The sequence below is a fragment of the Lutra lutra genome, chromosome 2 (genome assembly GCF_902655055.1).
Source record: "Lutra lutra chromosome 2, mLutLut1.2, whole genome shotgun sequence".
Lineage (NCBI taxonomy): Eukaryota > Metazoa > Chordata > Mammalia > Carnivora > Mustelidae > Lutra > Lutra lutra.
The window spans coordinates 176,178,155-176,193,830 of record NC_062279.1 but is presented as its reverse complement, the minus strand read 5'-3'; the positions used below and the strand labels follow the sequence as shown (position 1 = coordinate 176,193,830).

The following is a 15,676-nucleotide window of genomic DNA, read 5'->3' as shown; positions in this document are numbered from 1 at the left end:
TTTTCTCTGCCATGCCAGAGTCCAAGTGCCAATCAGGCAATTATAGCTGGGCACAGGCTCCCTGAGAAACCTTTTGGGCAGTGGGTAATGTGGCCATGGGGCTCCGGTGGGGTGCAGACTGAGGAGGAATGGGGACAGTGACTAAGTCCTAGTCCCTGGCCACAAGATCTTTGGGATTCATCGAAGGAGACAGATCCCACTCAACCATATATTCGTTACAATGATATGTGACAACGTTTCTAACAGAGGCAGATACTAAATGCCCGGTTTGCACAGAGGAAGAGGAATTAATGGGCTTAGAGGAATCAGGGAGTCTGCTTCAAGGCAAACATATTTAAGCTCTGTCTGGAAAGGATCTGTCCTTGGAGAAGTGGGGAAAGGACGTCCTAGGGTCCCCCTAACTCAACAGCCATTTCCCCTTTCTTCTGAGGAATAGAATCCAGAGTACGACCTGAGGACACTGAAGCCTCCCCTACGATCAGATGTGGCCATATTACTGAAAACCTGTGCAATAAAACATAAGCAGAAGAATCGGGAAGAATTTTCTAGAAGGTGTCTTATGTAGTCTTTATTTTTTATTCCTCCATCCTGCTTTCTGGAAGGATGATGTTTTGTTTTGTTTTAAGATTTTGTTTATTTATTTGAAAGAGAGAGAGAGAACAGAAGCAGGGGGAGTTGGAGAGGGAGGAGCAGGCCTCCCGCTGAGCAGGGACCCTGATGTGGGGCTCGACCCTGGGGTCATGACCCTAGCCAAAGGCAGACGCTTAACAACTGAGCCACCAAGGTGCCCCCTGGAGGATGATGTGATGACGAGTCTCTAGCAGCTATGCTGAACCATGAGGAAGCGGGGGTTGTAGAGGTGGTGGGTTCAAGTGCTGAAAGAAACCAAAGTCACAGACCTCCAGAGTTTACGACTTCTGGGATTCCCAAATGGCACATGACTTTATTAGTTTTAACGCCCCTTCTTTTAAAGGAGTCTGGGGCAAGTTTCCAAATTAGTGGACATCTATAGGTCATCACCCAAAGTCTTATACAAAATCGCTCTGCTGGGACGCCTGGGTGGCTCAGTGGGTTAAGCCGCTGCCTTCGGCTCAGGTCATGATCCCAGCATCCTGGGATCGAGTCCCACATCGGGCTCCTTGCTCAGCGGGGAGCCTGCTTCTCCCTCTGCCTCTGCCTGCCACTCTATCTGCTTGTACTCACTCTCGCTCTCTCTCTCTCTCTCTCCCTGACAAATAAATAAATAAATAAAATCTTTAAAAAAAAAAAATCGCTCTGCTCACTCACTGAAAGGAAAGCAAGCTTCTTGCAAGCCTCTTACCTCAGAGTGGAGTACAGCTTCTATAGCCCAGATTTGATATAAGAATTTTAATCCCAGGGGCTCCTGGGTGGTTTAGCTGTTTAAACATCTGCCGTTGGCCAAGGGTCCTGGGATCGAGCCTTCATCAGGCTCCCTGTTTAGCAGGGAGTCTGTTTCTCCCTCTCCCTCTTATGCTCCCCCAGCTGTGCTCTCGCTCTCTCTGTCAAATGAATAAATAAAATCTTTTCAAAAAGAATTGTAATCCCAGAGTCCAGGCTCCAAAAATAAATCCCAAGATCCTCTCTGCTATTTCTCCTAGGAGAAGTGGTCTTGACTTATCTGTGCCTCGGTCCTAAGAGGTGCACTGGATCATAATGCAAACCCTACTATGAGAGCCTTGCAAGGATATTCAAGAACTTCTGACTCAGCCCCTTTCCCGGCCCCTTCCCCCCACATACACACACCTTCAATACATCTGGAGAATTTTAACAATGTTCCTATTCTACCTTTTTTTCCAAGAGTAATCACAATAAAAGCATGTGTTGTATGTACATGCAAGCCCTTGTCCTAATAAATCTGTGTCCATCTAATTCTCCTGCCCAGCACCCTTCCATGGTCTTAGCTTAAATGCTCCTTGGCTACCTCAAGCACTTTTCTCCTAAGCCCCTCATTCTTTGTCTTCATAGTACTTAGCCCAGTTTGTAATTGTGTATTTTAATTTAAGCCCCCCACACACACACACCATTGTGCATTTCATGTGGATGGGAATTGGGTTTCTGCTGTTCACCATCCAACCCCAGTTGTTAGCACTACGCCTGGCACATCTTTGGGGCTTAGTAACTACTTCCCAGGAAACAAATCTTTTGATTTGTTTGAAACACTTTCACACATTAATGTTTATTTCCACCGTATTCTTATTTTTAGTGTTTACACTGAAGTGAATTTACAAATGAGTGATAGTGAAGCATCCCAAATATTTTCATATTTTAGACAATCTGGCTGAGCCCATCCTAGCCTTCCTTCAGTTTCTCATTAGAAAGAAGGTAAGTGCTTGAATATCATTCTTTTTAAATGTTTATCAGGGAAGGAAAAGAACTGTGTCCTCAGCACAATAAATAAAACTTCAGTCCCTTGGTAAGATACTTGGTAAGATACTTTTCTTACCAAAAGTATCGCTGAGGATTTTTTTTATAACAGTACTGGGTCATGGAAATAAAAATGCCACAAGCCTTTGCCCTTGACATTTACTTAAAAAAAAAAAAAAGTGCAGGTCTATTCTTACATAGCTTCCCAAGGGCTATTTAGGGATAGGTGGGTGGGGTAGGTCTCTAAATTCTATGGCTGACCAGGTGGCCAAGTTGCATCCCATATGAGCTGTAGCCTGATCACTATCACAGGCAGAATACAGAACAGTAGAAACGTGGAGCTTTCTCAGCCTAACCAATACTTTGTTCTTAAAGTCCCATCATAGATATAAGGATGCAGTTTTGCTGATAACGTAAGTTTAGTGGGCAAAGATAGCCACTAAGACATTCCTTAGGTGCAAGTCGCAGACTACGTCACCTAGTTTTCTCCCGCCTGTTAAAGATAATTCCCTGAGACACAGCAGCCATCCCATCAGGTCTAGCTTCCTGAGCACATCTCTTTGGGAGTGTTGTTTTCAACACTACAAACATGGAATTTTACCACAGCAGAACTGAACTAGATGACAGCATTCTTCCTTGCAGAGAGAGATAGAACATCTCCTCATGTCCAGGCATAAGTCTTTCCAATATTCTGTCACTTTTTTTTTAAGGACTATTTTTTTTTTCCTGTATCATCTAGCAACCCTCTCATTTAGACTATTTTTATTTTTCTCAATCACTTAAAAACAAAGTTCTTTTATCCTCTCCTTTCCTCATTTGATTGCACTGAAGTCATCCTTTTTCCCACCCAACCCTTCACCCCAAAAAGATCATACCTGCTGCCTTTCTTTTGCTTCAAATATAAACACACACACATCCTTAGGAACAGATGAGGGGAAATATTATAAAATTGTTTTCCACATTTTCCTGAACCAAAGAAGAGTAAACCAGGCTTAACAAAAAAATCTAGGGACGCCTGGGTGGCTCTGCGTCAGTTAAGCAACCAAACTCTTGGTTCCAGCTCAGGTCATGATCTCGAGGTCTTGGGTTCGAGCCCTATGCCAGGCTCTGCGCTTAGCAGGAAGTCTGCTTCAGATTCTCCCTCTCTCTCTCTCCCTCTCTCTCTCTCTCTCATAAGTAATTAAGTAAATAAATAAAATATTTTTTTTGAAAAGAAAGAAAATATAGTTCCTGTGCAAGCAGTTTAGTCAAAGATCAACTCATTCAGTCCTCAACCATGAAAATAAGGGCCAAAATGATTAAGGTTAGACTGGAAGGTCAGTGACGGGGATGCCAAGGATTCCCAGAAGTCACAGAGCTGTTTCGTTCTGACCCTTCAGTTCTTTAGGATGTGACGTGGACACCTGCAGGAGAGGCTGCCAATCTCCTCTCTCGGAAGGACCAGCCTCTTGGCTGACCTCAACAACAAAACCTTTCCCAGGTGAGATGTTGGTCAGTTGGGAGCGCTCTCGGGGGAAGGTGAGAGCTGTGGTAAAGGCCTCAGACGCGTCAGCGGCGTTTAAACCCATCAGGGATACCCCTTCACACCTATATTTGAAAGAGAGGAGCCATGGGGAATGGTCTAGCGACCCACAGCTTCCAAAATCCACAATCTGCTCCCACATACAGGGGAAGCTGCTAGAGAAACAGGAACTCAGTCCTTACCAGAGTTTTTATACCTGGTCCTAATGTGGGCAGCAACAGAAGGGATCAGATAACAAGGGCAGCAAAGTCAGACGGCCTGGATTTAAATCCTGACTCTAACAGGTATCACTGATTCTGTGACTCTGGATGGGTTTCCTCATTCCTGAAAGCCCCAATTTCCTCAACTATAGAATCTGGGGTGTCTAACAATGTATATATTCATAAAAGTTAAGAAATGGTGCTTTAAGTCCTAGTTCTGCCACTTACTTGAAAGTCTGGGCAAGATACTTCATCCCTCGGGGCCTCAATTTTCTCATCTGTAAATGGGGATGATACTAGTACTTACTTGTAAGGGATTCATTCAGACACGGACTTCTTAGCCCAGTGCCTGGCATGTAGTAAACACTCAATAAATATCAGCTTTTATCATCCTGAGCATCAGTTTCACGACCATCATTACCATTACCACGTTACTCCAAACTACACCACTCTTAAATATCAGAGTGGTTCAAAGCAGAAAAGGGAAGTTGCCAGGCCAATCTCTAGGAGCTGCCTGGTCCCACCGAGCACTGACTGCCACCCATGGAATCACAGCCAGATGTCTGCATCATGGCTCCATTGTCATCCCCCAGCGGAGAGCCGAGGGCCAAGAGATCCAGGGCTGGAAACACAGGCCCCACCCCGCCCCTTCTTGGCGGCCAGAGTTCAGTCTCGCATTCAGAGCTCACTCCGTGCAAACTCCATTTCCAGGGAGATGCTGGGGCAAGAGGGGCCAGCTCTACCTCCCATGCCACTTCCCTCTCCCCCAAATCTGTGGGACCTCACTGTTCTCCCACCATGTGACCGCATTGTATCATAACAGCTCCTGTACACAAACAGGCCAGAGTTTATTTAAATGTCCTTGTGAGAAAGATGCTGCCCGCTCTGATTTACATATCTATTCAGACCACTACTCCCTTCTCCGTCTAGCCAGAAGAGGTTTTCTTCCTCTTCCTCAGCTCCCCATGCAATGCTGGTGAAGGATATGCCAAGTTACATCTCTGCTGTAGTGGAAAGATGTAAGAATCATCCGGTCTCCACAGAGGTGGAGAATTTTAACGACAATACAACTTACGTCACATGTTCACTCATCATGACACTGCAAATCTCATATGTCACCCGCCACCAAATGCTAGATTCTCTCAAAGACTACTCATAAATCTCCCCTATTGCCAAACAATACACCATCGTTCAGTCTTGGAGAGCAAAGATACCCTTGGTGCCTTTAATCTTCCAAAATCAGGTCCCAGTGGAATAAGAAAACAATTCTATATGGGCGGGAGAAATGACCCCAAATGATGAGCTGGATTCCCCCCACCCCGGCCCGCACAAGTTCCCACGCATGTGAAATACGGATTAGGTCACAAATAAGATTATATTCGGCACCAAGCCCCACAGGCATGCTGTGATTAAGGTTAAAGGAGTCCAGAGACCTCAAGTTGAGAAGCAAGGCTGAGTTGGGTTGAAATTTGCAACCCCTCCCCAAAGGCCTGGCAACCTGTTCCAAATCACAACTGAAACCAAGTTGAAGGGACATCTGTTTCTCCAGAAAGTGTTTGGCATTGCAGAGAAGAACCACAGATTAGAACAGATAAATATTGTTGTGGGCAGAGAGGCAAAGGGGGCGCGGGCGGTGGTTACCAAGAAAATTAGAATCATCTACCCACTAACAAACTCCTGTGACTCAACAGATATCATCAAGGGAAAAAGAAAAAAGGAAAGAAAGGAAGGAAGGGAGGGAGGAAGGAGGTAGGGAATTAAAGGGGGAAATGATTCCTTTTTTCTAGCAGGAGCAGATAAAACTTAAGGGAACAAAACGCTGCCACATGTGAGATGAACATTCAGAGCCACTATTTGTATAATGACTTAACGTTGGATCGGCAGCAAGAGGAAAGGCACTGAGCACTCTGCTTGGAGTCTGGTAACAAAGACCGCATTAAATGCAAATATTTGACATAATATTGAGGAATCGTTTTCTAAGCCTTAACGGCATGGACCACCAAGATCATTTTATGAGTAGATATTACCGGTTTTGCTCTGGTCCCTATATCTCTTCTAATGCGAGGTAACATAGCATCCACCTAACTTCTGGGCCAGGTATCTGGAGCTCGTAAGGTCTGGCAATGGAATGAGATGAGTAGGTAATTGAATTTCTTTGTTTTATAGTTAGAAACTCAGGGTTCTGGAGATTTTCTTCCAAAACAGCTGTAGGAACAACAGTAACTACGGCAATCACAGGATGTTGATGACGATGGTGGTGATGGTGGTTAAGAATGGCAGTAGTATTATTATTAAGGGTAATAACACCAATCAGTACTTAGACAACACTTCCTAAATACTGGGTACTCTTCTGAGCATTTAAAATACACTGACTTGGGACACCTGGGTGGCTCAGTGGGTTAAAGCCTCTGGTCATGATCCTAGGTCCTGGGATTGAGCCCCACATCAGGCTCTCTGCTCGGCAGGGAGCCTGCTTCCTCCTCTGCCTGCTGCTCTGCCTACTTGTGATCTCTGTCTGCCAAATAAATAAATATAATCTTTTAAAATAAAATAAAATACACTGACTTATTTAACTCTCCCAGCACTCCTCGAGGTAGATAAGCTAGTCTTAGTGCCCCTGTTTTACAGGTGCTTTCAACAATATCTTTGTGATTTCTGTTGTTGTTAACGACTAGAACTAGCTTTCAAAGAAAACAGTTTAGAACCAAAAGGGGAGGAAGCGCAGCCTGACCAAGGTCACCCAGCTAGAAGACAACAGACCCAGGATTCAAACCCAGGCTGCCCAGCTCCAAAGTCTGACCTCTTAACCCCTATGCTGTCCTTACTGCCCCTTTGTTTGGGAAGGCCTTCTAGAAAAGGAATGTGGAAGGAAGTTAGGCCCCTGCCTGCTGGTGGCCACGATTAATACTGGAAGTTTGCTGTTTCCTTTCGGAATCTCCTAAACCCACATTAAGACATGCAGCCCTGCTTCTGCAGCTATTAAAACAAAACAAAACAAACAAAAAAACAAAAACAAAAGCAAAAAACCTCGCACTGTCTTACCGAGCTGTTCCCACATGGTCTGTGACCTTCATTAGGGCTCTCACCTTTGCCAGCTAAGGCAGAAGCTGGGGGTGGGCGGAGGTGGGAGCATCAGTTCCCAGGCCCACATTTCCTGCCAGTCACCCCGCCCTCTAACAGCCAAGGCTGAGAAATTCCTCACTAACAAGTGATCTCATGGAGCTTGTTCCTTGAGCCTTTATTAAGAATGAATCTTTTCTGGCCAACCCATGACTCAAGGAAGACCAAGGGCTGAGGAGGAAAGACAAGCTGCAAAGTTTGTTTATTAACCTGCTGCACCCAAGGGAACATTTTTCTGAAAGAGTGAAATTCCTGACTACTCAAAGCAGTGGCCTGGGGGGGCGGGGGGGGGGGGTGCTGTGGGAAATTTAATCAACGACAGAACAAAACTGAAAAACAAAGCCCTTCCAATAAGGATGTTGCCGAAGACAATGGGGCCCCTAAAGGAGATGGAATTGTCTCGAGATAACAATCCAGCCAGGAATTCAGCTCCCTCTAAGTACTACATTATTGCTATATTGGCCGAGGAATCTTTGTTCACCGGGCAACTGCGCGCAGAACCATCTGTTATGGCTCCCAGGTTCCCCCGGTTTGCAGACTCGGCATTTACATTTCAAGAGGAACCTCCGGGAAGGAAAAAAAGGGAGGTCACTATCTCTCCCAGGAGCAAATACCTTTCCAGACGGCCTGGGAGGGGAAGCTCTCCTTTCCCAGAAACCGAACTCCCGCAAATGAAAGGAGATAGGCCGCTTCAATAATGCACGCGCAGAGCAGAGCGCCACCGCCGCCTAGTCCTAAAGCCACGCACGCCCCCACGGGTCTCGCATTCTCCAATGGGCATACCCGCAAGGCATCGCGAATAATGCCAGGCCCGTAGGTCCTAATCAGGGCTCTACTTTCTTAAGGAAGCCCTGCTTTTTGCTTTTTTTTTTTTTTTTTTTTTTTAATTCTTTTAAACCAGTGGAACCAGGACAAAAGCTGATATCCTGTCCTGCAAAACATCTAGCCTCATACATACCACCACTTAAAAACAGACCGTGATCCTCTGGGCGAAAGGAGATGTTTTAGACCCTGATCTGGGTGTAGGTTGTAATGGTACATATACATACAAGAACATGCACGTAGATGTGCACTTAAGACTTGTGCCCTTTCCTGCAATTTATACGACAACCCATTTTCTAAGTAGACTATATTAATGTTACAATGAAGAATATTGAGAATAAACCACTTGCCTCCACGAATTGCAAGACTCCTGGGCTCTGATGTTCTGCCCTCACCTACTATCCACATCTAAAATCTCTCCTGAGAATTTTAAAGTTCAAGAACATGAAAAATACAGCTCTCCAACTCTCAACTAAACCAGTGAATACAAACGTCTCTTGTGTGTCCTGTGAGCCCAAGTATGCTGTACAGAGAGCACCTGTCACCCCCCCCCCCAAGCCTTTCCGGCCACATATCAAAAATTAAAAGCCAAGGTGTTTTTCTCATCAGGTCATAAGCCATCAAATTATGAGATATAATTGGGGCTTTTATCAACAGAGCCTCAAGTTTAATCTTCTGTTTCTTTCACCCTATTTTTAAATGGATGTTTCTAAACTCTGCCTAACACTCTTGCTTGGATCTGGTTAACCCTGGAGGGGGCAGGCCTCTTGCTGGAGCACTGGAGCAGCAGTCAGTGAGGGTGGTTTCTGCAAGCAGTTTAGCAGGTTCAAATCTGTACCATCGTAGCTCTGTTACCCCTGAAACATCCTGACAACGGGGCGGGGGGGGGGGTGTCACCCAGTGACAGCCTGAGTACTAACAGGCTTCACCATTGCTGGGTCAATGACTTAGCGATGCATTCGTTCCTTTGAACTATCCGCAAAGAGGGCTGCCTGTCACTGAGGAAAAGGGTCAAATTCGCCTTCCGCTAAGCCTCAAGAAAGGCCATCTGGCGAAACAGAGGCTCACTGAACGGATCAAAGGGGGTCACCTTTCCCCCCTCGCGCCCTCCAAGCGTCCTGATCCCCGGCAGACACGTCATTTGGGGAGCGCAAGGCCACGAAGCTGCATCTACAGATAGACATCGAGCATCAGGATCACCCAGCGAGCGCCGCCTGGACTGAGCCGAGAGCTCCAGTGATTTCCCTGGCCTGCCACCGAGTCATTTAAGAAGTGAAATATGCCAGCGGGGCCTGCGACCCGGCAACCTGGGAGCCCGCCCCGCCGCCTCTGGTACGGAGCAGGGGTTGCCAATGGCTGGGCAGCGTCTATGCGGATGGCGCGCTTGCAGGTGGGTCTAGCAGGCTCCCCGGCCCTGTGCGCTGGGCCAGCCTCACACCTGACCCGCTGCCAGGATACAGCCAGAAGCTCTGGTGGGTACGCGCTTCCGTGGAGACACTGCCAACTCCGTTCCGGAGGAGCTGGGACGGGAGGAGGGGGTGTCAAGAGGGGGAAGGTAGGACCGGGAGCAGGACACCCCCCCCCCGAAATGCGGCGTCTGCAGCACTCTGGGTCTCGCGCTTCCTGCGCCTTTGCGGCGCTCCTGCGGGCACTGCGCTTCCCTCGGCCCGGCGTGGAAGCGGCGGGAGCTGAGATTCGCGCGGCTGGCGGGCAGGAGGGATGCAGGCGCAGGAGACCGCTCCGTGCCCCCCACGCGCACAGCCAGACTGCGGCGCCCCTCATTCACGCCCACCCTCTCCCGAGACCCGCGCCAGGGCATCGCAGATAGCCCGAGGCTCGGGCGGGTGATTTGGGCGAGCTGGCAAAAGAAAGTGGGGGGGGGGGGGGGGGCGAGGCTGGACCTGTCGTCCGTGTGTGCGGGTCGGTGGCTTCGGGCGCCCCTGCAAGGCCTCCCGCCAGCCGGGGGCACCTACCTCGATCCACTTCTGCGCCTCCGAAAAAGCAGGCTCGGGGGGCGGCTCCGGCTGCAGAGGCTGAAGAGCTTCCAGACCCAGAGTGGGACAAGCCATTTGCGAAGCCCCGCGTGCACTCGAGCGCTGGGCCGCCGGGATGAGGACGGCCGCCGCCGCCGCCGCCGCCGCCGCCGCCGCCGCCGCCGCCGCCGCAGGAGCGCGCTCCCCGCCCCTTCCCGCCCGCCCTCCCCTCCCGGCCCGCCCCGCCCCGCCCCCGCCCGGCGCAGGTCCCGGAGGAGAGTGGCGCGCTGCCGGAGGACGCCGCGGCAGCTGCTCCCTGCGCCGCCGGGTGTCCGCCGCGCCCCGAGTCCCCGGCGGGAGCGAGCGCGGAGGAGCCGGGAGCTCCCTCTCTCCCCACCTTCTCTGGCCGCTCCGCCCCCCCTGGGGGGAGGGTGTCAGCTACCGAGTAAAAATAACCGCGAGTGAGCACTGGGTGTCTCCCTCCCTGCCCGCAACCGGGCCTGGAGCCCTCGGGCAGCCACCCTGCACGTCCCTGCGCGGGGCCCCGCTGCGGACAGGCGAGCGGGTCGGCCGGCGCCTGGGAGATGCGCGCCCACCGCGGCGTACACGTCCGCGGGGGAGCCGGCGGGCCAGCGGCGGGTGAGAAGGACGCGCCGGCAGGGGCGCGGGGGCCTAGCCGCACCTGCAGTCCTGCCGGTTCGCAGAAGTCGGTGGCGGGGGAACGGGGAGAGCAAGAGGCGCAGCCCTCGGTCCCAGCGCCAGGCAGGGTTCAGGCACCCGATCCTAATGTGAGAAAAAAAGAAAAACCACCCTTAAAAGACTTTTTCTTTCAGCCAAGCTATTTGTGATCCAGTCTTTTGATTCATTCAACCCATATTTACTGTGTGACTATGTATCAGGCACTGGGGTTGGCGCTGGGGACCCAGAGATGAAAAAAGAAAGAAAAATAGAAAACGCCGAAGTCCGTGCCCTCCAGATAGCTACCTTCGAGAGAGGGTGGCAGGAGCTGAGGTAGGCAGACAAATAGACGTGTAAAACGAAAGAAGGTGATTGTGGGGAGTCCTGTAAAGAGAAAAGAGAAGGTAAACTGTGACCTGGGAAGAGAGAGGATTAGCTGACTTCCGATTACCTCTCCACTCCTCCCGGGAGGTGGTCGGATCTGTGCGCCCAGGCTCGGTGAACGGGAGGGAGGCGGGAGGTCAGCGGGGATGAAGGAGAGGGAGGTGGGGTATTTATGCTGCCCCTTACTGCAGAAATCCACCAGACTGGCTGCTGCACCAATCCCCTGAGGACGACAGCTCTGCCTGGGGGCCGTCCTTGGGTTCTCCGAGGTTCCCAGTCTCCTCTAGTCCCAGCCTGTTACCCCAGGCCAGGTGGTGGTAAAGGCCTCCCCATCTTATCGTGGTTTCCCTACCCTCCCCACTTCCTCCCAAAGGTGTCCTAATAAACTCTCAGCCACTCTCCTTGAGCACGCCTTCTGTTTTGCTCCGGAACCCAATTTGGTGAGCCTGGAAGGTTTTTCTGACAAAGCTGGGTGACAAGATGACGTGAATGAGAGAGACGTTAACCACGCAGCCATCTGGGGAACTATTTCCAGATGCCTATAAAGGCCTTGGGATGGGAATGAGCTCGGTAGGGGTCAGGGGACCCACAAAGGCTAGCATGCGTGACTGGGGAGTGATGAGGGAGGAGCCAGGTGGGAGCGACAACATGGGAGAGGCCTCAGGCTCGGCCAGGCCTGAGGCGCGGAAGGGGGCTCAGGCTGGCACCTCAGAGCTCATTACCTTCAGCCAACTTGAAGCAAACGGATTCACATTTTAGAATGGCTGATGGCGAGAGAGTTTGGAAGGGGCAGGAAGTCCGTGGGTGCCTCCGCAGCTCAGCCTCTGTTCCCTGTTCAGAGTCCAAGTTTAGCTTTTGCCCAATTCTGCTACTTTAATAGGGGAATGGAACAAGAAGCAGGCCTGAAATTCCACCATGAGCAGCTTTGGATTCAGACAGCTTTCAGTTTATTTACTTTTACAACACTTCTATGGTACTTGCATGGTGCCAGGCCCTGTTCTAAGTGCATTACAAATAATTGACTAACTCATTCCCTATTCCAACCTGGTAACATAGACTATTATCAACCCTGTAAGGAACTAGGAGAAAGAAGGCCGCGAGGGGAGGGGAGGGAGGCAGCTGGGGAGCCCTGAAGCCCGGATTCAAGCCCAGACAGCCCGGCGCCATCTGCCCCTAACCATGCACTGCACGGCCTTGCCAGGCCCAGTCCCAAGGCCACCACTTACAATGTGTGCCTCAGTTTCCTCATCTCAAATGAGGTTGAGATGGCAACCTTTCAGCAGAATCACTATGAGGAGAAAACAGGATTTCTGAATGTGAAAGGACCCAGCTTGGGGCTGGCAGAGACAGTGCTCCATTTAATCTTTCCTGCTTTCCAAAAAGGAGGGAGGGGGACATTACCAAGAGTAAAGAAGACAAGCTGAGGAAAAGGGCTAAAGAAATATTGTCAGAGGAGGACCTTGTGTCTACAAAGAAACATGGCAAAGTCAGTAATTCACAATCAGCCCCGGCACACTAATGAAAGATGCCCCTTTGGGCAGGCTTCCCTGCAGGGAGCAAGTGGGAGGAGGGGAAGCCCTGACCCAAATGTTTGAAAATGATTTCATGAAGGTAAAATCTACCTTATCAGTAAAATGGCTGCTATTGAACCCGGCATTCAATCTAAAACATTTTTCTTCCAGTGAAATACATTTATACATGAAGGTTAATAATCACAAAATAATACCTACTTTTCCTGGACTCTATTACCAATAAGAAATTCACAGAAATTACCAAAGACCCAAGGACTTACAACCATAATGGAGTTCAAACCTCATGCCATTCTCAAGAACTTCTACAAATTATTGTTAAGCACCTACTTTCTGTGCTAACATCAGAGGACTCCACAAAGGGGCACAGACCTTTTCCTTTAGGGGCTAATACTTTTGTTAATGAAACAACATTTTCATTTCTGTATAACATAGTTTTCAAATATAAAAGTAATATATGTCCACTGGAGGAAATTTGAATGAAGAAATCAAATCCAGAAGAAACGCCACAATTCAAAGATCATCACTCTTTGGAGGGTCTGAAACAACATTTGGGTGGGAAAAAAAGAGCCATAAGACAAGGCACTCTAGGATAAATGCCAGAGGAAGGATATAGTGTATTCAAAGAGCATGGATTTTTTAGTGACAGATTTATTGAGATATCATTCACAGACTACTTTTTAATATATTCACTGAGTTGTACAACAATCACCACAATTAATTTCGGAACATCTTGATTTCTCCTAAAAGACACCCCACAGTCTTTAGCTGTCATCCTCCAAATTTCCCATGCCCCTGCACCCTGGCAAACACTAATCTCCTTTCTGTTAATTTGCCCCTTCTGGGCATTTCATATAAATGGGATCATACAATATGTGGTCCTTTGTGTATTGTTACTCTCACTTAGCATAATGTTTTCAAGGTTCATCCATGTGTCTGCATATATCAGTACTTTGGTCCTTTCTATGGGCGAATAATATGCCATTGTATGGGTATACCACATTTTGTATGTCCATTCATCAGTTGATAGACATTTGGATTGTCTTCACTTTTCAGTTATTGTGAACAATACTGCAATAAACATGCCTGTACAAGTCTTTGTGTGGACCCACGTTTTAATTTGTCTTAGTAAATGCCAAGTGGAATCATTGGGTCATATGATAATTGAGTATTTAACCTTTTGATAAACTAATGTACCATTTTTCCAAAATGGCGGTACCATTTCCACATTCCCTCCAGCAGGGTAGAAGGGTTCCAATTTCTCCACCTCCTTGTTAACACTTGCTATTTTCTGATTTTTTTTATTATAATTATCTTAGTGGATGTGAAGTGGTATCTCGTTGTGGTTTTAATTGGCATTTCCATGATGACTAATGATGTTGACATCTTTTCATGAACAATTGGCTGTTCGCTCATTTTCTAGGAGGAAATGCCTATTCATATCTTTGTCCATTTTTTTAATTGAGTGATTTCTCTTTTTATCATTGAGTTAGGAGAGTTCTTTATATATCCTAGGTAAGAGTCCCTTATCAGATATACAATTTGCAAATGTTTTCTTCCATTTTGTGTGTTGGCTTTGCACTTTTTTGATGCTATCCTTTGAAGAAGAAAAGTTTTTAATTTTGATTAAGTCTAAAATATCTATTTTTTCTTTTGTTGTTTGTGTTTTGGGTGTCTTATCTAAGAAAGCATTGCCTCATCCAGGGTCATGAAGACTGATGCCTATGTTTCTTCTAACAGTCTGATAGTTGTCCCTACAACTTTTGATTTTTATGTCCCTACATTTTGATCTTTAGTCCATTTTTAGTCATTTTGTCTAAAATCATGGGTTTTGAGGTTCCACAAACTAAGGGTGATAGTCTGGGTCTTCTGAGAAGCAGACACCAAGATAGAGTTAAATGTGCAAGGATTTTATCAGGGACATGACTTTGAGAGAAAATGCTGGGGAAGCAGTCAGAGCACAATGCAAGCCTGACCTCAAGCAAAGAGAGGGAAGGAAGTTCAGGCAGAGTGTCATCTCGGGCTCCAAGGAAGCTTTGGAGAGGAGGTCTGTGGGCCAGTCTGCTGCCAGAGGAGTCCAGGGTCTTCCAGGAAAAGCCTGACTTAGTATCCCTGCCATATTTAGTAACTGGATGCGAGCAGCCCAGTGGAAAGCCAGGCTTAATGCAGACATGGCAATGGACTTCAGAGCACAGCAGCTGGGGCCATTGGTCAGTGAAGCTCCCCAAAGGGCACATGGTACAGTTGCCACACTCAAGTTCGAATCCAGCCCTCTCACTGTGTTACAGGAGTGAAAATGTTTTTTAGCCTTTCTGGGTTTGCAGTTTTATCAATAAATCATCTGCTTCCTTACCTGCCACTTAGAAATTAATGGATAATAATAACTTTGATGACATCGTGTATTAAAATATGTATATCTATTAGTATATAAAATGAGGTAAATCAATTGGACAAAGACTAACTCTAAATGACACCATGTAAAATAGTTTGGAGACTAATGGTTGGTGGTAAATAGGGGTACTGAATTTCTCATTCTCCAAAGTCTGACTTAAATGTCACCTTTCTGGCAACTTCCTTAGCAGCCAAGTCAAAATTAGCCACCTCTTTTTCTCTGTTCCCGTAATGTGGTGGTTCTCACCATAGCAAAGTAGGTATGAGAATCTTTAGGGAGCATTCTGAAAAATACTCTCCATTTGTCATTGCTTTGAATTTTAAAGTCATTTTAAAAGAACATGGTTGTTTTCTTTGCTGTGCGGAAAATTTTTATATGATGGCTAACTGAACATAATAATAATAAAAAAAGAATGTGAATAACAATTTCAATTTCCCAGATGATGACTGACTGAATAACTTTCCTACTGCAAAACTCCTATAAATGTCATACAAAATAAATAAAATAGTCTTTACTTGAAGAGCCGAGCTCAAAAGAAATTAACAGCAACTCCTCAGAAAGCAAAATGGGAAGGAAAGATAAAACTAGAGCAGTAAATTCATGATCTGACCCTTGACCGTCCCATGGAGAGACACAGTGCACAGGGGTTGTTAGAAACCTAGGGCTAGGGC

At 47.6% G+C, this 15,676-nt stretch overlaps 2 protein-coding genes across 5 annotated transcripts in view; one reads left to right on the top strand and one right to left on the bottom strand.

Moving 5' to 3' along the window:
* LIMCH1 (LIM and calponin homology domains 1) overlaps positions 1–10,402 on the bottom strand; it is a 326,061-nt gene extending 315,659 nt beyond the window's left edge. The window contains 1 exon segment of the mRNA XM_047719180.1: positions 10,023–10,402. Within this exon segment, the coding sequence (XP_047575136.1) occupies positions 10,023–10,118 (96 nt within the window). The 5' untranslated portion in view covers positions 10,119–10,402.
* LOC125093671 (protein pygopus-like) lies at positions 9,007–11,767 on the top strand. 4 transcript variants are annotated; one of them, XM_047719185.1, is made up of 3 exons: positions 9,007–9,521; positions 10,922–11,033; positions 11,276–11,767. In XM_047719185.1, exons 1-3 carry the CDS (start codon positions 9,329–9,331, stop codon positions 11,403–11,405), a joined length of 435 nt encoding a protein of 144 aa, XP_047575141.1. In that variant the 5' UTR covers positions 9,007–9,328; the 3' UTR covers positions 11,406–11,767. The 4 variants fall into 4 exon arrangements, 3 of the variants coding, with proteins under 3 accessions (XP_047575141.1, XP_047575138.1, XP_047575140.1); XR_007125312.1 differs by having other exon boundaries at positions 9,007–9,439; positions 10,922–11,767; XM_047719182.1 differs by lacking the exon at positions 9,007–9,521 and having other exon boundaries at positions 10,159–11,033.
* Positions 11,768–15,676: the final 3,909 nt, after the last annotated feature.

What these genes read in the sequence shown, in the direction of transcription:
- LOC125093671 (XM_047719182.1), top strand. Translation starts at nt 10,159, where the DNA reads ATGAGGACGGCCGCCGCCGCCGCCGCCGCCGCCGCCGCCGCCGCCGCC.